Below are 22,192 nucleotides of genomic sequence, written 5' to 3'. Positions count from 1 at the left end.
TCAGGCCTAATGATAAATCAGGCACTGTATGCACATGCGATATGAAGCAAAGTAATAGTTTTGAGCAAGTAAAAATAATTTAAGACATTTAACCTTCTTTTTTTGGAATTTTGTTTTAGAATCTAAAAAAAAAAAAAAAGGAATAAAGGATAAGTAATAATTTAGATAACTATTTAGTAATTTTTGAGGCCTCTCTCAGAAATCATGGGTCATCCATTCCCATTGGTCAAAGGTGGTAAGGAGACCCTGGCGGACCCCTTACAAACTCATTTACATTCTCGTTCTAAATGTATTTTTCTATCAGTTATATTTAATAGTTGAAATAAAGAAAGAGTGGAAATAGGAAGAAGAAATTTACGTCGTTTTGAAAATAGAACATTAAAACTTATTACATGATTATAAGGAATTTCTGAGAACTTAGCGTTTAGATATTTTTCAATCCGTTATACATAACAGTTAATTTTAAAGGAGAAAAAAGACGCTTGTTTGAAAATTGGGGATCTTTTGTTTCACGAAATTGCATCTGAGATCACTAGGTCGAATCCTGAAACATTACGTGACACCAGCATAAACAATACTTTAGCAAAATCTGCACCTGGAACATGAAGTATACACAAATGATGCGTTACACGCGCCATTTTAAACTGTATTCTTTTGTTCCAAATACGTAAAACTAAAATAAGTGGACAAGCAATTATCAACGCTTGGCTACAGATGCATTTTCCCGCGAGAATCTAACACGGCGTTAGCCATGCGTAACAGATGATGCGCAAATGAGCTTTTTTGCCTAATGATTCATCTTATTGTGGTTTTTTTTCCCCTTTGTCGTTCTCTATGGAATAAATTTGATTAAATTTTGAATAAAGTTTATGAATTCTATATTGTTGGACTTTCTTATTCCCAGACAGCGGAATACATAGACTTGTTCTCCCCCTGCAAGTTATGGTTAAAAAATTTTTTTTTATATGAAATAAGAGCACAAAAATCCAATTTTCAAATCCATCACTTGGCATCCATCGGCATTTCCAACCATACTTTTGAATTAAATGGAATAATACAGCCTTTTACTTCTTAACGAGCTTAAGTCTCTTTTTAAATGCATCACATGGCATCCATCGGCATTTCAAACCATACTTTTGAATTAAATGGAAAAATACAGCCATAAGTCTCTTTTCAAATCCATCACATGGCATCTATCGGCATTTCAAACCATACTTTTGAATTAAATTTTTGAATTTGTACAGATTCAAGATTTTATAATTATTAAGTTGTGAGAGCATATGTGAACAAACAAAATAATCAAGCAAGTTCAGATCGGGGGAGTTGAGAGGCCATTTATCCTTCGACAAAATGTCAGCTAAATATTTGCTGCACCATTCCTGAACCACACCTGCAGTATGAGAAGGAGCACTATCTTGTTGGAAGCAGAAATATTTTACCCCATACGTACTCTGGACAGTTGGGAATAAAACTTTTTTCCAAAACCTTAGTTTAAAAATGTTGTGCATTGATTTTTACTTTTTTTTCAATAAAAAATAACTGGATATATATATATGGATATATATATATTATTTTATATATATATGGCCACTTCTCAAAAGGTGGAAACAATAATATGTATTAACAACAGCTAATTTTTAATTCTATTGATATTTAAGTTAGATGCACTAAATCGTCACTAATTATGTAATATACGTTTCCATTTAAATAAATGCAACGTTAGTAAAATAATTTTTTTCATTGAATTTTAGGACATCAGATTATCTTAGCAATAAACAACAAATACCTTAAACAATATATTTATGGGAAAAATTGCAGGCGTTGCAAACGTTACACAATTTGGCCAATACAATATTTCATATGTAAAAAAATGGCATTTTGTTGCAGAAATATTTCACAGAAACATTAGAAAATACTTAAATGTTCGTAAAATTAACCAAAAGGATGGGTTGAAAAAGTGTACTGAATATACTTTAATCTAATTAGTGCATTATTTTAAGATAAAACTTAGATGCATTGCATGCAAAACTGGAGATCAGTAAACGGAATATCACAATATGTCCAGCAAAAACTATTTAAAGACAAAACTATTTTGCGTTTTTGAAATTAGGATAGAATAATATCACCATTCAGCAATAAAAAATAATAAAAAATTTGGGGGTCAGAAATTCGAAGAAAAAAAAAATCCGACAGCGAAACTTTTTTTTAAAAAAATGAATTTTTAAGGTATTTAATAGAAATTGCCTTTAATAATTTATGTTAAATTCTGTGATAAAAGTATTTATTGTGAATTAAATTCAAACGTAATTGTTAAAAAGGGATTAAAGCTTAGATCTGTGTTATACTCCCACCTTTCTGAAAACTTCTTATTTTCAGTGAGCAAAATATAAAAAATTGGGGCTAAACTGCACTTTTTAGATATGGCAAGAATGCATGAAGATTGAAGCAGCAAGAAAGTCTTTTGAGAAAAGCCTATGCTAAAAAGACATCAGGGTAGACTGTGCTGAGAATGATGTAAAAAATTCTTAGGGTTAAGCCCTAGAGAGTAGTCGCTAAATGTAGAAATCACAAGAGAAGGCCAGGGCCCACCCCTGAATCCTGTTTTATGTCATCTCTCACCATTTTCTGGAACCCAGGACATTACCAGGAATTAAAGAAATACATAATTTTACAATGGGAATCAGCATGAATGATGCTGGCAGCAAAATCCATCAATGGATTTAAAAATAATTTTACATAAAAGGAACAATTATGTAAGCATACATTTTAAGGCAAAATGTAAAAGAAATGAAAGTAAGTGAGATATGGTTTATTTATAGTGAATATAAAACAATGGCCCAGATTATATTTGTTCAAGAACAGAAATATAAAAACAATTCAAAAACACATTCATGTACAAATATAACAATCATATAAACTTTAAATTTTCCTTTTTTTTTATAGAAAAAAAAAACAAAGATCACATCAGGAGAAAGACTTAAGATGGCACGGTAACAAGTAAAAAAAATCAATGCATTTAAATCAGCAACAAAACGTACAGTCAAAACAATTTATACAACATATTATGCACTTTTTTTATTAAAAGTATGTTGCATATTGTAAAAGGAACAGGATAGCCACAAACACTCGGGAAGAAAAAAATTCTTTGACTTTTTTAGGCAGATTTCCTTTTTAAATTTCCTTGATTTTTCAATCAATAAATTTAATTTCATTATTAATTTCTCAGCAGAGACTTTTTTTATACAGAAAACATATTACAGAATATTTATGAATCATTAAAATTAAAAATAAATAGTTTAAAAAAATTATTGCGAGACCATTTTCTTTGGAGGAAAAATTGGATTTTTAAGAGTATCAAACTTAAATTAATTCATTCTTCCTGACTTTTAAGGTATTTAAATTTCTGACATTTCCCTGATTTTTCCACATTGATAAAATTACCCGATTTTTCCAGATTGTTAAAATTTACTGATTTTTCCACATAAATAAAATTCCCTGATTTTTTCCACATTAATGAAATTACCTGTTTTTTTTTCTTCAGAATGATAAAATTCCCTGATTTTTTTCTACAGTGATAAAATTTCTTCATATTTCCCTGATTTTTTATAGATTAATAAAATTCCCTGCTCTGTGGCCACCTTCAAAGTGTCAATCGCCAATCGACATCGTGCTGAACTTTCTAATTACAAAAAGTTTCTTATATCAAAAAGATTAAGTCTGTTTTGAATTAATTGTTAAGTTATAAATTATCAAGAACTATCACTTTTATCTAGGATATGCTGCCAATTTTATCTTGAAGAAGTAAATCACTGTCTGAAAATGGTTGCATTAAGTTAAGACACTTTTATCTTTAATTGGAAACTCCAACAAGTGTAGTTAAAAAGATTATTTATTAGATGAAAGATTCTTTTGAATTTGAAAAGTTATTAGAATAAAACTCTATTTTAATTTATTTTTGTTTTAAGTTTTTTTTAGTAAGAAATTCCAAATGATTCGGTAAATATCTTTTAAGATGACAATATATTTGCTGGATTAGAACACAAATAAGGAATCATATTAAAATTTGGCTTTTAAATATTTTAAGTGATTTCTACAACTATATTTGTTATCACACACTGAGCAATATTCTTGAAATTGCAATATTCTTGAATCTATTATCTACAAAAAAAAAAAAAAAAAAAAAATCCAACTTGATTGGCAAATAACACTAGTTGTAGCAAAATAAAATTCTTTTTCCGTGTCATCACACAAAAAATTCATATATAAAGATTGGAAATGACTAGATTGTTATATTCTTTTCTTTCATATGTAAACAAGAAAATAAATTAAAAAATTTCAAAATAAAACAAAATCAACAATAGCTTACAAAACTATCAAAAGTCACATTATAATTTATGATTAACAAATTAGTAAGGTTAAAATTATGTAGCATAGATGCGTATTTATATAATAAACAAGCAGCCACCATTGTTAAATATGAAAATACAGTGCACAAAAAAACTCAACTTATTTACTGATCGTATTGTCATGCACTAAGATGCAATTTTAATGATTTAAGAGTCCAACCTTAAATATGCTAATTAATGTATATGATACTTAAAATTTCAAAACCAGGCAAAATAATCTATTTTCTCAGAATAAACATATCTTTCTCAATAGATTTAGATTTAAATCTAACTAAAATTTAGATTAAAATATGGGGTGTAGTACAGTCAGTGACCAGTAGTAATATCTTTTTTTAAAAAAAATGTGGCCACTTTTCCAAAAATTAAATATTCTAAACTATTAAAAAAAAATATTGATACCATTAATTTAAAGCATTTCTCAAAACATGGTAAATACTGCAGGATTCATTTTTAAAAATGAAGAACTATTTTCCAGTCCTCTTCAAATATGTATTGTAGATAACATTTCAATTATTAAAATTTACAGTTAAAATCATCGAATCAATAATATATGTTAATTAATGTATGTAAACAAATAATGTATGTGAATATGTTAATTTTAACAACAACAAAAATTTTCGTCTAAAAACTTAAAATCTATTAGTTACAATAATTCTAAACCTGAAATAATTGTAATCACAATAATGAAATTATATTAATCAGATTATTTTTAAATATTATTGGTCAAAAATTTAAATTATAAAGGCATATAAAATTAACTTTAACTCTAATGAAACTTTTGACAACCAAATCCAATCCCCCTGAAATTTTGAACTAGTGCAAAATAACCTGAACATTTTGGAGATGATAACCGCTTTTCCAAGTAATAAATAATATAAGAGAAATTGAAAGTATTTGAGGTTTCTGTTAATTTAGACCTATATTCGTAAAGTTAAAGTTTTTTCCTAAAATTTTTTTTTTTAAAAAACTAATATACTCAAGTACTAATATACTTGAGTATAGACACTTGTATCATTAAAGACACATTGTAGTATAAGAAAATCTAATCAGTAAATAAAAAAATATTGAGATTTTTATTTTAGGCACTGTAAAAATTGTTAAGAATTCTCAGACAGAAATTTAAAATAAACAAAAAACAGTTACATTTTGGCTTCTAAATTCTGTAATCAAAATTAAATAAATGGAGTACTAAAATATGCTTATAGACCTTATAATTCTATCCATAGTAGTATTAAAATATTTCAAAGATTTATTTTAACAAACTTTCCTTAACCTATAACTAAATTAGGTAATAATTACTTTTAGAAAGCAGGAAAAAAAAATTATATCAAATAAAGCATAAAAAACAAGTCCTCTCTTTAACACAACTGTTACAAAACATGCTTGTAATAAAACACAGAATTCCAAGCCAGATAAAAATTAAAAACAATAATTCAATATGAAGACCATATTTCTGAAGAAAAAAAACTTAAAAATTAAAGGAAGACGTTTAGTAAATTTCAAACGAAATAAAACTTATATAAGATATATTTTTTTCTCCCTTTTGAAAACCACTTTCTCCCTCTTAAGACTTCACACCACACGGTAAATCACAACTAAACCTAGATTGTTGGGGTTTTCAATACGTAACTAAAAACATTTCTTCGTTTAACTCTTTCTACATATTTACTAAGGTCCAGATTTTGATGACATTCACATTTTTTACTATTTTATAGAAGCCTTTTGAAATTTGTTTCCATTTCAGGGAATTTTTTTATATTGTGGACTATTTTATAAGTTCCTTTTTTTTTTTTTTTGCATTGAGCAATTTTTCGTACTTTTGCTTCTTATATCTCAATTCTAAAACCTTGCTTTCCTCTTTTAATATTTATTTTGACTCAGTTTTAGCATGCATATTTTAATACAATTAAGTGTAAATTCTGGTAAGAAATACTGTTTCATACAAAATACTTTCTTAGTTACACAAGAATTTTTTTCGATTTTAAAGTCATTATTTTGCTATTCTTAAGGTTATTTTTAGGTCATCAAAACCTATCTTTAGAAACAAATTTTTTTTTTTTTAAAAACTTCCAACGTTCTTGGAAAAGGGCAAAAGGGTAGGTAGATACTTTATTTATGTCCCACTAAAGCTGCGCAATGGGCTATTGGCAACTGCCTGGGAAACATCTCTGAGGATGATCTGAAGACATGTTTCACAATTTTAATCCTCTGCAAAGGGGATGCTATTCCCGCTTTGAGTACTTTATGGTAGAACAGTTTCACGGGGACCGATACTGCGCACCCTTTAATCTCTATGCAGGCTGGTTAAAGTGGTCACCTACCCACTTACTGACCTTAGAGCAAAAGGGATAAGAGTTTGAAATAATTATAACACTTCCAACACCGAGAACCATCATGTATATAAATTTATGGATGCAACTCAAACAAAACCTTGCTAACAATTCGCTAATAAGCTGGCAATATTTAAATTGCATCCAATTCTGACCACAAAAACAAATTGAATAAATAAGAATCAGGGCCTTTAATGTGATATCTGAACCACAAAATCACTTCAAATAGATGATGTTCTATAGAATATACAGTTTAAATACTATAAACATGATATCACAAGTATATTAATTCAATGCCATATGATCAGTGAAAGGAGTTAAATGATAAGTGAAATATATCTATTTAAGGCATAGAATGCAGTAAAAAATGTCTAGAACTAGTAGTTATTATTACTAAAAATAACAATCTAATGACAAAGACTGCTCATAAAGTGAAAGTTAAATATAAGGTATTGTTCATATTTAGTAAAGACTTTACATAAAGTAAAGATATCTTCTTTGCAATCACAATCAAACAAATTGTCAAAACAAAAAAATAAGTAATAAACATACTATTTAACCAATTGTAATACCAGGCTAATTTAGCCATAATAATTTATTTAAGCTGTCAGAATATTATGATAATTTCTCAAATATTTCATAAAATTTTTCTTTTTCCTAAATACTTTTAAGGTGCAGGGCATTTGAAAATTCTTATCTTAATCAAATTGCACTACATTTTATTAAAAAAATAAATTTTTTCATTGTTTAAATTAAAATCCTTTATAAAAAAACTTACAAAAATATAAATCATATATTAAAACCAATACCAATTTTTTTGAGCAATATAAATTTTCACACGATATTGCAACTGATATTATAAAATATCCAAATAAAAATATTTCATGTCTCACATAAAATATGTCAAAAATATATTCTAAGCTTTGCTGAGATCAAATTGCAATTGCAGTAACAAAATGCAAAAGTTTATAAAGCAAGTCATCATAACAAACTTGTTAATAAACATACTTATACTGTTAACAGTTACATGCTTCTCAACTGTTATTACACTTTATGCTAAAAACTGACCTATATATTATATCTGCAAGTAAACAAATATAGATAATCTTCACCAAATATGTAGTGAAATTTCACATAAAAATTTTTTTTAATGACAATTAATTAAATATTTCATTGACAGTCAAGAATTTAAAAGTAAAAAATGACTTAATACAATTTCTAGAAGTTTTAATTTTAAATTTGCAACCATAATAGTTATAAATAAAATTTTTAGTTAACAATCTATAGCATTGTTTAAACTGCTATAAAACTTTAAAATATCAAAGAAGCATAAATAAACCAGCTGAAATGTCCATTCGTTATTTAGATGAAATAAGGGTTGAATAACCTGTGAGGCCCACTAGCTAAATGGAAGCAGCAAAATTCAAGGTGATCAAATATTTAAAATTTTCTACAATTCCTTTTTTTAAAAAAAAAAAAAAAAAATCTTTGGCCATAATGTGTTTAAAAAAAAAGTTGTCTTGCTTAAATTTAAAATTGTTATACAATAAATAACATGTATTTTATGCCTATAACTTTTTTTTATTAAAGATAAAATTTTGAATGTTAATTTATTGTAGATAATACATAGACTTCGTCAAATTTTTAAGATTTATTGCTTTTAATAAATCAATAAAAAATTAAGATTTTATCAATTGATACAAAAGCTATAAATTCATAGTGACCCTTGACACCTCTAGTTTAAATAGATGTCCACAAAGAAGTGGATTATAAAATAAATATAAAATTTTAGGAATTCTTATAAAACTTCTCTAGCAATTGAAATGAATAAAATTTAAATATAGATATAACATTATAAAAATTACTTTAATTAATAACTTTTACAATTCATCATAAAAAATATGTAAAAAAACAAAATTCAATCCTTTTCCTAAAAAAATGTTAAACGATGATTGAAAAATGGGAGCTTTTTATAAATTACAATACTATAACTTGTAATGTTACTTAAATATATAACTATATGATAGATTTAAACTTTGGTGAAAATGTGCACACAACCACAACACACACAAAAAAAAAAATCTCTCTTAAACACTAACTAAAACAAGATAGCAACTAAAGTAGTCGAGATCCCCAGTTTTAAAAAAAAATCTGAAGAATTTTTATTAGCAACAGATGTCATCACTTTAAACTAGGGATATCAGAGTCATCAAGCAATTCAAAATCTTCTAGTTCGTCTTCTAAATCGGAAGATAACTTGCGAGTTTCTTTTCTTTTAGAAGACTTTTCTTGTGCAGTGGTGTCTTTTGTGCACAGTTGATCACTCGATGGCTTTTGTTCTTGTGCATCGCTGAAAGAGAGGCCTTCCGTGAAGGCGGCTTCGCTTTCCGATTCAGAACTGTCTTTAAAGTGTGAGGGGTTAAAATGAATTTCAATTTTTTCTGATTCTACTTGAGGCACGATGTCCGAAATATCTTCATCAATGTCGCTTTCTCCTTCTTCTTCGACACTTGGGAATGCCCCAAGTCCTTGATAGAGGGAAAAGTCATCACCTACATTTTGCAAAAATTAAAAGAAATAAATACATTATTTTCTGTCTAACTTGCAATTTAAATTTCAACAAAAATAATAGTTTTTGATTTATGTGATTAGCTGAATCAAACGCCTTTCTTTATTGAGCATCCTATTCCTGAAAGCGAATCACAAATTGCAGGTTTAATTATCAGGGGAATTTAATAATTCCTAAATGCCTCATGTATTTGTTTAGCTAATTGACAAACACGGTTGGGAAAAATAGCCGATATTTATTTACAACACAGTTTCAGTAGAGAATTTATAGTAGAAAAAATGCATTGCAAAATTTCCCCCAAAAAATAGAAAACAAAATAATTTATTCTCGTGCAACTGATAATCCAAAAGTTCAGTTGTAAAATTCTTTAAATAAAAAGTTTGATAATATTAGAAAGCACTTCCTTTTGAGGATATAATCATGTGAGCTGGTGAAAAGATTATATTATCCCCCCCCCCTCCCCCGGATTTTTTTTTTTTTTTTTTTTTTTTAAGTTATTTTATTTTAATAATTTTCTTCCTCTCCTTTCATTATTCTGCAATGTTTCATGATTGAAAACCTATCAAATAAATTTAAATTTTTTTTTTTTAAAAAAGTCAAATAAATATATAGATATTTTTTATAAAAACTAGGGATGAAACGAATAATTTTTCCCCATTGCATATGCCCCCCAAAAAACTTTAAAGGGTTATTAAAGGAGGGTTTTAACAAGTTTTGATATTGTAGAGTTAACACATATAGTTTTAAAAAGTCGCTGATTAATTAAATTAAGTTACTTTATAGTTGGTGCTCAACAGTTATCTACTGATAACATCACCTACACACCCAAAACTCATTGAGATAGTAATATCGTACATATTATATGTTTGTGATTGGCACTGACTTAAAGGAATGAAAAAAAATTTCAAGACTTACAAATTTTATTCGCTTATAATGATGCTTGATTTAAAAAAAAAAAAAAAACAAAAAAAAAAAAAAAAAGGGATTTGTCAAAGTAATAGGAAATACTTTGTTGGTATAATTTTAAGTCTATTAGAGCATCAAACCACGGTTTTTACAAACAATCTGTGTTCGAGGAAGAGGTAGCAGACTCCAAAAAAATTTGAATTAAAAGGACAAAGTAGAGAAGAATTGAAAGCTATGTATATTTCGATTCCAATGCTATCACTTCCGAAATAACTACTCCTGATGATATTGTACCTGAAATATATTCTAAAGCATATGAGAAAATAATGAAAAGAGCAGTGACGATAACAATGGAATGGATGTGAAGAATTCTAAGCTGAACTGGACTCGACATACACAATGCCATTTGAGTGTGGAGAGACACTTAAAACTATTTTCAAAGGCAGCGGTGCAAATGAAGATGTATTTAGGAAAATAAATCTTATCTGAAGAACAATAACACAACAAAGAAAGAATAAGACAGTTTAAAACAAATTAACTTACATTTTTATATTTCTAAACAGTATAAAAAACAGTAAGTACCATGTATGAAAATAATTAAGCATATATGAACCTTTTAATTTTTTGACAAACCCATTTTTTACAAGCAAATATTACAGTTCCTATGAACTCGTTATCGGCAATTTTGACTGCATAAATACTCTTATATAAACTACATTCAGAAAAATTAAATGGGCCCAAAATTGAGCAGAAAGACAAATAACTCACTTTCAGTTATAAAACTTGCATCTCCAGAAATGGCAGAGCTTTCTGTTAAAACAACCCCTGGACTAGGAATTTCAGGCACATCATCCTTTAAAGAAAGCTGCCTAATAACCTCTGGTGATATTTCAGGTACAAATTCCTCTATATCACTGTCTTTGTCCGAAATGCATGGGGATTTTGAAACTATTAGAAATTATTGCATTGTTTAGATGTTACAAGAAATACATTAAATTCAATTGAGATACATCAAATGTACAATAGTAAAAGATAGGTTATAGCATGGGTATGTGTATATATATATATATATATCAGGTGTGTAGCAAAATCTAACAAAAAATAAGCACCTTTTAAGTATTTTTTAAGCACTCAAAAGATACTTTTAAGTACTATATACATTTACAAAATGCAAAATAATTGTCAAAGATTTTACATGATCATGATAAAATAACCAGTTTCTGACAAAAAGAATTCTTGATTATATTAACCATTGTAAAAAAGTTTAAGAGGTTTTTCGGTTCAATATAAGAGGGTGGAAAATGAAGTTTGAAATAGAGAATATCTTCCAAAATGTAGCAGCGTTGCACATGAGAGTGCAATAGTCTCACCAAACCCAGCTTTGTTGAAACACATGCGGATCCGCAAGTATTTCAAACATGTAAAATGATTGGCGCTTTCATACGCTATGGATCGACGGTATGTTGAAATAGATTATGGTTGAATGAATTGGAAATACGCTGAATAGAACAATATGAAAAGCACACTTTTACATAATATGTGGCAAAAATCGAGATGGTAAAGAAAAATTTTCATTTTGGAAAAGGGAAAATTAAACAGTTTTTAAAAACACCCAATGAAAAAAGCATCCTTGAAGGCTTTTAAAAACGAAAATAAGCACCTTTAAGTACTTTTTAAAAATGCTACACACCATGTATATACACATATATATATAAGCATTCCCACAATAGCCCACTGTGGGTCATGGCGGAAAAGGCTCCACAATTTTGTGACCAATGACATGATTGCCGCAATGTCGTCAGCACTGTGCATAATACTTTTAACTTATCTTGAAATAATATTTTATCTTATCTTTTGCAAAACAATGTTGAGAAAACAAAAACTTACATTGTAATAATGAAATTTTTTTAATTTGAATGTCGAATTTTTGTACTTTCAAGTATTAAAAGTATAAAATGAATTTTAAGATATTATTTATCTTAGAGGCCTATTATATTTACAAATATTTTTATATTTTGAATTACTTACTTAATGTTGTTAATATTTTATATTATCATGCATTATTTTTTTGATATTTTATAACTTTTATAATAATAAATTTTACCATAAACATATGAGTATGCAACTTATAATTTAGTTAAATAGTTATTTTCAAACATTAAATTTATTAATTTGCACTTTACACTTTGTTCATTCATTCATCAATAGCTCAACAGTCCTGGATGGACCCTGGCTTTTTCAAGATGATGAGACCATTCTTTCCCCCTGGGCGCTACAGCCAGTCTCTGGTTTTATATTGAAACAAAGTCACTTTGAAGGTAGTCTGACCACCTCAACCTGGGTCCGCCTCTCTTTCTTACTCCTATCGGTTTTGGAAGAAGGATTTTTTTCCCAATCATTTGCTCATCATTCGTTCCTAAAATTTATCCGGCCCATTTCTTATGTTATGTATTTCAGACTGTCGGGTTTTCTGAATAAATCATCAAGTTCAGAGTTAGTTCTCCGAACTCCGTTATCGCAAAAGCCACCATAAATGGATCGGAAAATCTTCCTCTCAAAAATTGTGGGAGTTTTTTCACCAGCCTGGGACAATGTTTGTCTCAGATGCATAAGCAACTTGGTGTTCCGTTTAATGGAGTCAGAATTCAGACTTTATTTGTTTAGAATTAAAGTTAATTTTAACATGAAAAAAAATTAGATTTTACTGTTTTTGACAGCTTATTCAGGTAGGTCTTTCGTGGGCAGTTTTAACTAGATTTTACAGCACCTTTTTACACCAGTCTCAAATACTAGACAGCCCTGATAGTTATTATTTCTTAAAATGTAAAAATCATAAATATACCTTGACTGTCGGTTTCAGAAAAGTAGCCAATTATCTGATCATAAACAGTTGAAGGAATTAGATGTAAAGCTACTCCAGGTCCCAGGGTTAATAACAACACTATATAGAAAAATATATATATATGAAATTAATAAATAAATTTGACAAAAACAATTTTAAAAAAAATGACAACAGAGGATCTTATCGTGCAAATAAGAAATTTATAATTGTTATGCATACATTTGTTATACATAGAGTTCATGCCAGTAGGATGATGCGGCGACAATTGTCACCAAATGTTGCTAAAATCATACAAATGGGCGGCAAATTTACTGCCTTGTTTAAAATTTATAGAATAGCAATCCCATCTAATTCCATGAATTTGAAACAAAATTTGTTGTACTAATTTCACAGTTCTATGCATGGTATGGAAGTCAAATGGAATAACTGAAAGTGTCTGGTACAAAAAAATTTAAATGGTGAAATTTCAACTTTACATGTTGTGCTGTGCCTTCATATACTGACAGTACAAATCAATGAGATATTTTTTGCTCTAATAGAATTGACTTTATTTAAAACTTTATAATTTTTATCTAATTAATTTATAACACATATTGTTAGTTATTACTTTCTTTGTTTTCTTCATTTACTTAATCAGCATTTTAATCTCTATGTTGAATCTATATATTTATATTATTTTCACTTAATTTTAATAAATCCTAATATTTAATCATTATATGGGTAATGAATCCAACAAGTTTTAGGGTCGTATAGATGGCAATAAATAATTCTTAAAGTGAACCATAAAATGTATTATCTAATAGTGCAGTTTGATTTTTTTCTCAAGTTTTTCTACCATATTAAGTTTTGGACCACTAAATGAATACCTAGGTGATCCTATTTTACCACTAAATTTTCATTGCTGGTGTGAACCCTAGTTATACACATGATAAAAGATAAGATCGAATTTAAAATGCAGCATTACATTTAAGACCTTTTTAAATTTTAAATATCACTGGCTATTTTTTTTTATGGCTGCTTATTTTGACTACCAGAACTTATAATTAATTTAAATATATAAAGTTCACTCAAAGGTGCTATGTTTTAAGTAAATTTAATAATTGAAATCTAATAGTTATTTCACTAACAATAATAAATATTTTCCATGCGATCATTAAAAGGAGGCAGGTAAATATTTTACTAGAGTACCTATAATAAATTGCTAATTATTTAACAAGTACCTGTATAAATAGTATGTAAGTTTGTAAATATTCTATTTTAGTACCTATTAGAAATTGCTAATTATTAAATAAGTATCACCATTTACTTAACATTATATTAAAGAATAATTCAAAACACAATTTAACTTTGTGCTAAGAATACATTTGTTAGTGTAAATGTTATACATGCATAACACATAAATTTATTTAATACATTCATAAAATTATAATTTATATATATTCCTTATTTTCGATAATTATTGTAACATTAAAACTAATATTAATGATCTGATATTATCTGTTTCCAAAGTAATCCCACTTTGGATATTTATGATAAAACATGGTGCTCACAATATATAAGAACAATTTTTTTAATATATATATTGCCATCACAATGCTTAAAAAATATCCATATTTTATGATAATATATCACCTAGCTTCATTTTCTTCTAACCAACATGATCACATGTGGATGATATTGAATGAAAAAAGCTGAAGTCGAAAGCTTGATAATATTAAAGAACTTTGATTATAAAATAAAGTTTTACTATACTCTGTATGTAAAACATTGAAAGAAACTTTGTATATTTGTTTTAATTTCTCAAGGCATTCATTAAATTTATTTTTCTTTCCAATTTTTTATTTACCTTATTTAAACATTATTTATAAAATGAATTGAAAATTAATATTATTTTATTAACTAGAAACTAGATTATGTTATTAAACTAGAATGCAATTAAAAAAGTTCAAAATTCAAATACTTGATACTTCTCATTTAAAAAAAGAAAAAAACACTGTGCAATAACTTGCTGTCTTTGAATGATATTTGATACTATCAGATTTTATATTCCTCATTGTCGATAATTATTGCAACATTAAAATTAATAATCTGATATTATCTGTTTCAATAGTAATCACACTTTGGATATTTATGATAAAATATGGTGTTCATAATATACAACAATAGTTTTTTTTTTAATATTGCTATCACAATGCTTAAAAAATATTCATATTTTATATTAATGTACCAGCTTCATGTGCCCTTAAGCAACATATGGATGTTATTTGTCAAGCGTCATAAAATTAAAATGATATATTGTCCAAATATCTCTTAAAAAATCATCATCATCTTTAAAAACATTAATATTTCACAATGAATTTGTTCAGATCTATAAATAATTATATAGACAACTATATGAATAACAACTTAGGATAGTATACTTGCCAAAGAAATAAATAATAAGCACTCCAGGGAAAACTATGCCAAACAAGCCAGTCAATGAAAAAAATCCACACATGAGTGCACAAAACTGTAACATAATAACGACAAATAAAACTTACAGTTATAAAAGCTAAAACATAGAAATTATTAATGTATCATAAAAATAATACAGAGGAACTTAAATATATCAAAGCACTAGAAAACTAAAAAATTTAACAAATTGTCCAAAACCTCCAATTTCGAAAGTTAAATGTTTTTTGTAGAGATTTGCTAAATTCCTTGAAAAGCTATTATATATAAATACACTACTGCTTATGGAGAAATAGTTTTACTGAAAAGAATGTACAATATAATTAAATAAAATAAGGTTTCTCAGAATTATATTTTTGCAGAGATCATAACTACCATAAATTCTCTGTAGATTCAGGAAATTATTTTCTTAGTGGTGGCAAAGGTAAATTAATGTCCTTATATTATAATAAACTAGAATCAAAAGAATGTTGTACACCATTAAACACAAGTAATTTAAACAGATAAAAGGTCATATAGACAAATGCTTAAGTTCTAATAAATGAAAAAAAAAAAAAAACTGTTTACAAAATTTCGGTTAAGTTCACTGGTACTGAAAAAAATAATATGCAACAACTTCAAATAGTTAATAGTCTCTGTAACATTTGAAAAACACCCAATTGTTTCATATACATTACATAGTTTAGTAGTTGAAAATTAGGAAAAGTCGTGAAATATGGACATTGAAAAAATAAAAAGAAGCGGATTTTGTTTCAAAAGATTATATTCCACAAATGAGTGTTACTTCTTTCTTACTATTTTACTAACCTGATTTGTGTATTTTTTCTATCTGAATCAAAAAAAATTTTACAATTAACATACATTCTAATTCTAAACTTTTTTCTTTATAATCATAATTTCTATTATTAAAAAATGAGAATTTGAACATTTTATTTTATCTCTCTCCCATCCAAGTGCCCAGGAAAATTGCTCAGAAATTTTTCTGTTTTGCACATTTTTCCTATTCAATAACACGTAAAAACAGGTTTTTTAATGCAGTAAAGTCTGCATTTGAAAGTTCGTAAAAAGCCAGGACTAACATTCAAAGGGTTAAATAAGATTTGTAGGTAAGATATCCCATAATCCACATCTCAAAACATTTAATTGCTAAATAACGTACAAAATTGGTACGACTAAAAAACAAAATAATGATTTAAATAATTTAAAAATTTCGATTAATTTATTGAAAGTATTTTAAAGCAAATGGTTCAGTTAATCAAACTACATAAAAACTGAAAATACTAACATTTCTAAAAGCCTACAGAAACAGAAGCTGAAAAATGCCAAAAGAACATTTGGTTGTAACTCTATTTATAACCCATCAATAAACAATTAAGCACCAATGCATGAACACAACTTAAATAATATATACATGCTAGATCAATTCAATTAATTGTTTCAAAGACAAAAATAAATTACTCACTAATCCATGGTTTTCTTTCCTCAATTTCCAAACGTCTTTCCACAGTATAATCATTTTGTCCAGGAAATCGTTTAAATATTTACACAACTCAGGAACACTCAAAACACCCGGATTCAATGTACACCAACTAATTAAACACAAATTAAGAAATTTAACAAAAATGAACAGAATTAAAATTCAAGTATTTATATAAAAAAAGGGTTTTTTTTTTCAAGATCTTTCCTTTCAACAGTTGTTAAATTTTATTTTAAAAAAATTTTGTAGCCTTTAATATTAACCGCTAAATACTGTTAAATTTAAGACCAATAAATTTTTTTATACCACTACATTAGGATTTTGATGACTCAACAAAAACTAACACGTGATAGCTAATGTAAATATTGATGAAAATGCTCCATAATATTAATGACATCAGGGGTCTGTCTAGGTTTTTCTGAGAGGTACCTATTTTGTGAAAATTTAGACATAATTTGTGAAAAATTAAAAATTATATTAAAAAATCAACACAAAAATATGGATTTATCGTTTCTTAAGGGATACAAAAATAAAATTTTAAGAAAAAGTATTTTGTGAAACTTCCGGTTTTCCTAAAATTGAATTTGTGAAACTACCGTTTTTCCTCAAGTTGAATTTGTGAAGGTACCGCTAAACGGTAGTAAATTCGGCCTGGACAGACCCCTGGACATGAAGGTAAAAATAAATTAAGCACTTGAAAAAAAAAAGCTGATTAAAAAGTTCTAAATTCATTGGTTTCTTGGTTCCAAAATTATCTTGGTAATTGCAATAAGGTGACAAATATACTTGAAACTCTAATAAACGTAACAATATAGAAAATATACTAAAAATCTACCTTTCCGTATCTTCACCTTCTTTAGGAGGCACTGAAATAAATAAAAGTCATTCAGAAAACAGACAGTTATCAAATAAAACAGCTCTAATAAGTAATTTACTCACCTCTAATTTCAGGCCATATTTGATTGACCCAAGTCTTATACAAAAATAATGCTAAAGCAAATATTGATAATATAGAAAGAAATCTCCGATTCCAAGATACAATAAGCCTGCAAAGAAAATTAATACGTTTGAAAAAGACTCCATTAATATAAATGTAATTAAATATGTGAATAGAACAAATTTAACTGCTACTCATGAATGCATTCAAGTATCAAAAAGGTCAATAAATGTAAAATATTTACATTTAATCATGGTGAAAACTCTTTTTTATAATTGAATTTTTTAAACATATTAATTAACGAGTATTTTATCTTTCTAGAATTTTGTATAAATAATAATTAGACCGAAGATTAGACATTAGATTAAAAAAAAATACAAAGCAAACAATCTAGATAGTTGAAAAGTTACTTAACTATAAAAATTTTAATATTACAGGAAAACAATATATATTTTATAAGATTAAGAAATTCATTTCCATAGTTATTACTAAATGGATGTTCACTAAAAATGGTGATACTTTTCTAGCAACACATTAAGATAATTTTTCTAAAGCACAAATTTGAAAACGTTTGGATGAATAGTTGGTGGAGATATGCTTAATTTTAAACAATCTATGCAAAAATAATGCATTTTAAATATGAGATATGTTACAAACTAAGGTAGACAACGTTAAAGAGCACAAAAATATTAAGATATCTATTATTTTTAGATATCTATTATCACAACATCCATCCTCATTAAGATATGTTAATGTCTTTTTTTTCCTCATAATTTAAGATTTTTTAAAAATTTCTTTATTGTGAATGTGAACTTAGACGATAGTGAATGCTTTAATCTACATAGAAGATTTACACTAAAAAAAAAGGTTATTTATTCATTTCAGAAAGATGTAATGATTCACTATTTATAGACACTAATTATGCCTTAATACTTAATGATAATGGATGTTGTGATAATAGATATCTAAAAAACATCAATGTAGACAACACTAGATTAATCAAATAATTTATAATAATAAAATATTGATTGATCATCATGTTTGGTGCTTGATTTGGTGAAAAAAATTTAACTATGCTAAGTCTTTTAACGGAAGAGTACCTTATTTTTTTTACAGGAGACTTTGAAATCAATAAGTACAAAAACAAATGTATTTTTAAATTCCTCCCTACATATCCATAGCTAAACATTTAAAAACAATGCACTCAACTATTATTGACGCTTATTCTAACTTAAAAATAGTGGTAATAAGTGATAATAGATACCTAATGCACTAATATAGGAACCGTTGCCTAATATATTTTTTAATACCCACCTAGAAATCAATAAGCCCAAAACAAATGTGTTTTTAAACTCCTGCTTACCTACATAACTGTTAATTTACCATCAATACTTTGATTAAATGGACGGTGTTTTCAATATAAATGTAAACAATAACAATCTCAATACCTGCTCCAGTTACAGAAAGTTTGCGACTGCTTACAACAGCCTATTCTCCGAGGGGATATTTTCAAATGGATAATTTTATTTACAATAAAAGAAGTAAATTAGATAATTAGCTCAAATTTGCCATAGTTATTTATAGATATATTGTTAAAAATGGTGACATGGTTGCCAGATTTTGAATAACTCGCTTTTTTGGCAGTCCTGATTTGGCCTCCTTCCATCTGTTTCTTACTGTTTGTTGCAAGCTGTGCACCATCTTACATTAGTGTTAGCACCTTTAGCATTGTAAACACAAGTAATAAGTAATCAAATACCATGTTCGCAAGAATCTCAAAACACAATGATCACGTGGTGAGCCAAAAATGGCTTTAAAATACACTGGAGACAGTAACCCGGAAGTATAAGCGGTATGTAGCTTTCAACATTCCCTAGTGTAGAAGACACCATCCATAGATTAAACACAGAAAGCATTACAAAAACACATTACCTAACAAAGTAACATTGATTAACAACAATTTCAAAATAAAAAACATGTACTGCTTAACTTCATTTAGTAGATATAGCCTAAAATATATATATTATCAAAGATCAGTATACATATATAAAAAAAATAATAAATAAATACATTATCAAAGTTTAGAATAGAAGATATAAAATTTATCAAACAATCACAACCAATTTGAAGAAGATATTATATTTTAAAAAAGCTATTTAACTATTAAGATACTATTTTATTCATTCATATAAATTTCGTGACAAGAAAATTTTAAAATTTTCTCTCTCTCTCATAAAAAAAGTTTAGTATTAAAAGATTTTTTTTTTAACCACAGTTGATTAACAACAATTTCAAAATAAAAAACATGTACTGCTTAACTTCATTTAGTAGATATAGCCTAAAATATATATATTATCAAAGAACAGTATACATATATAAAAAAAATAAATAAATAAATACATTATCAAAGTTTAGAATAGAAGATATAAAATTTATCAAACAATCACAACTAATTTGAAGAAGATATTATATTTTAACAAAGCTATTTAACTATTAAGATACTAATTTATTCATTCATATAAATTTCGTGACAAGAAAATTTTAAAATTTTCTCTCTCTCACATAAAAATAGTTTAGTATTAAAAGAATTTTTTTTTAATCACAGTTGCTTCGATTAAGAAGCAAAATTATGTAAACAAAAATATAGACCATAAACGAAAAGAAAACTTTTAATCTGAGGTGGGCAATTTGATGATCAATAGATTATGTATTAAAAACAAAATTTAATTATTGTCAAGAAATATTAATTTGAAGTACCTAATATATTACTATAAGTAATTTACAGATCAAGATGCAATAATTACCCTGTTCTTAAAATTCTCTTTAAAGAAAATTATAAAATTCTCTAATGAAAATACATTTTAATATTAAAAAGTGTTTATATTTTTAATAGTAGTAGATCCTATTATTCTTCAATTCAACAGCATGTAAACAAGGATATGACAATAAAAAAATTTCAACACTGACTTACATTTAGTAAGCCATAGATAATATATAACATAATAAGCACATTTCAATAGTTATCAATGAATGTTAATTTGAAGTAGCAAATATATATGTAACAAAAATAGGTCAAGGTTGGAATTACTTCTTTTATACTACAATTATTATAGAAAACTTTACAATTTACCCCAAAAAGGTACCTTAGGAATAATAAGTTTTTGTTTTCTATTAGTAATTAATCCTATTATTCTTTGATGTAGCAATGTATAAACAAGTATGTCGCAATAAGGATATTTTAAATCGAATGTAAACATACCTGGGAATTTATTGATCAATAGTCAACAAACAAATGTCAGTAGTTATCAATGAATGTTAATATAAAGTAGCAAATATATTTTGAAACAGTAATTTATAGGCCAAGACACTAATCACTTTATTTATATAAATTCTTTCCTTATTCAATCGAAGAAAATCCTAAAATTCCCCCAAAAATAAGCATTTTAGGAATAATAAGTTTTAATAGTATTTAATAATGTTATACTTTGATTCAACATGTAAACAAGAATATGATAAGAAAATATCCATACGGATGTAAATGTACAAAGGTAAACTAACAAACAAATTACGTAACGTATTAACGACAAATTTCAATAATTACCAACAAATGTTTTTTGGAAGTAACTAATATATTTTGATTTTAGTATTATATAGATCAAGGCACTAATCACATATTTCCATTTAAAGAAAATTAGGAAATTCCCCTCAAAAAAGTACCTAAAGATTAATAAGTTTTTATCTTTAACAGTAGTTGATCTAATTATTCTGTGGTTCAACTTCATGTAAACAAGAATATGAAGATAAGGAAATTTCAATTCGGATGCAAATATACATAGGTATATCAATGATCAAGAGATAACACATTATACAATATTTTTTTTTAAAAGTAAAATAAGCATTCTTACCAATATAAAATATTAAGAGTAACAAATGCGCCAGCGCTTAGGTAAGGTTTTTCCCAAATGAGAAGACTTTGCAACGACACAACATACGTCTCAATAGGACTCAAAATAGAACTTAAAACGCTGGTCTTCTCAGCACTTAGAGATGGCGAAACACCTTGATGCGTTTTAGAAGGATAAAGACTATAAGCATACTCAAAAGGTTTTCTTAAAGTTTGTAATATTGAGCTCATCTTTGTAAAATTATTTAGGTGCTCGAATCGAAAATTTAACGACAAATAACTTGATTATATCAACATTTACGTGATGTAAACAGAATCACGCCACAACAAACTGCACGCTGTTCGTTATCGTTATGACGTTCTAGACTTG

General features: G+C 26.9%; 1 protein-coding gene across 1 annotated transcript; it reads right to left on the bottom strand.

Annotated features, from left to right (window-relative positions):
- Positions 1–7,381: 7,381 nt before the first annotated feature.
- LOC107437372 (uncharacterized) lies at positions 7,382–22,192 on the bottom strand. Its single transcript, XM_087152317.1, has 8 exons — positions 21,824–22,192; positions 17,921–18,027; positions 17,817–17,847; positions 16,967–17,093; positions 15,478–15,562; positions 13,054–13,152; positions 10,980–11,159; positions 7,382–9,288 (listed from the first exon to the last, which is right to left on the bottom strand). Exons 1-8 carry the CDS (start codon positions 22,051–22,053, stop codon positions 8,918–8,920), a joined length of 1,230 nt encoding a protein of 409 aa, XP_087008443.1. The 5' UTR covers positions 22,054–22,192; the 3' UTR covers positions 7,382–8,917.

Source organism: Parasteatoda tepidariorum, chromosome 9 (genome assembly GCF_982258835.1).
Source record: "Parasteatoda tepidariorum strain Cologne lab strain chromosome 9, Ptep-v5.0, whole genome shotgun sequence".
In the NCBI taxonomy this organism is placed as follows: Eukaryota; Metazoa; Arthropoda; class Arachnida; order Araneae; family Theridiidae; genus Parasteatoda; species Parasteatoda tepidariorum.
This window is presented reverse-complemented; position numbering and strand designations above follow the sequence as displayed.

What these genes read in the sequence shown, in the direction of transcription:
- LOC107437372 (XM_087152317.1), bottom strand. Translation starts at nt 22,053, where the DNA reads ATGAGCTCAATATTACAAACTTTAAGAAAACCTTTTGAGTATGCTTAT. An exon ending in ACTCTTAATATTTTATATTG is followed by an intron (nt 18,028 to 21,823) that starts GTAAGAATGCTT and finishes TTTTCTTTGCAG; the next exon opens with GCTTATTGTATCTTGGAATC. An exon ending in GAAGGTGAAGATACGGAAAG is followed by an intron (nt 17,094 to 17,816) that starts GTAGATTTTTAG and finishes GTGTTTAATTAG; the next exon opens with TTGGTGTACATTGAATCCGG.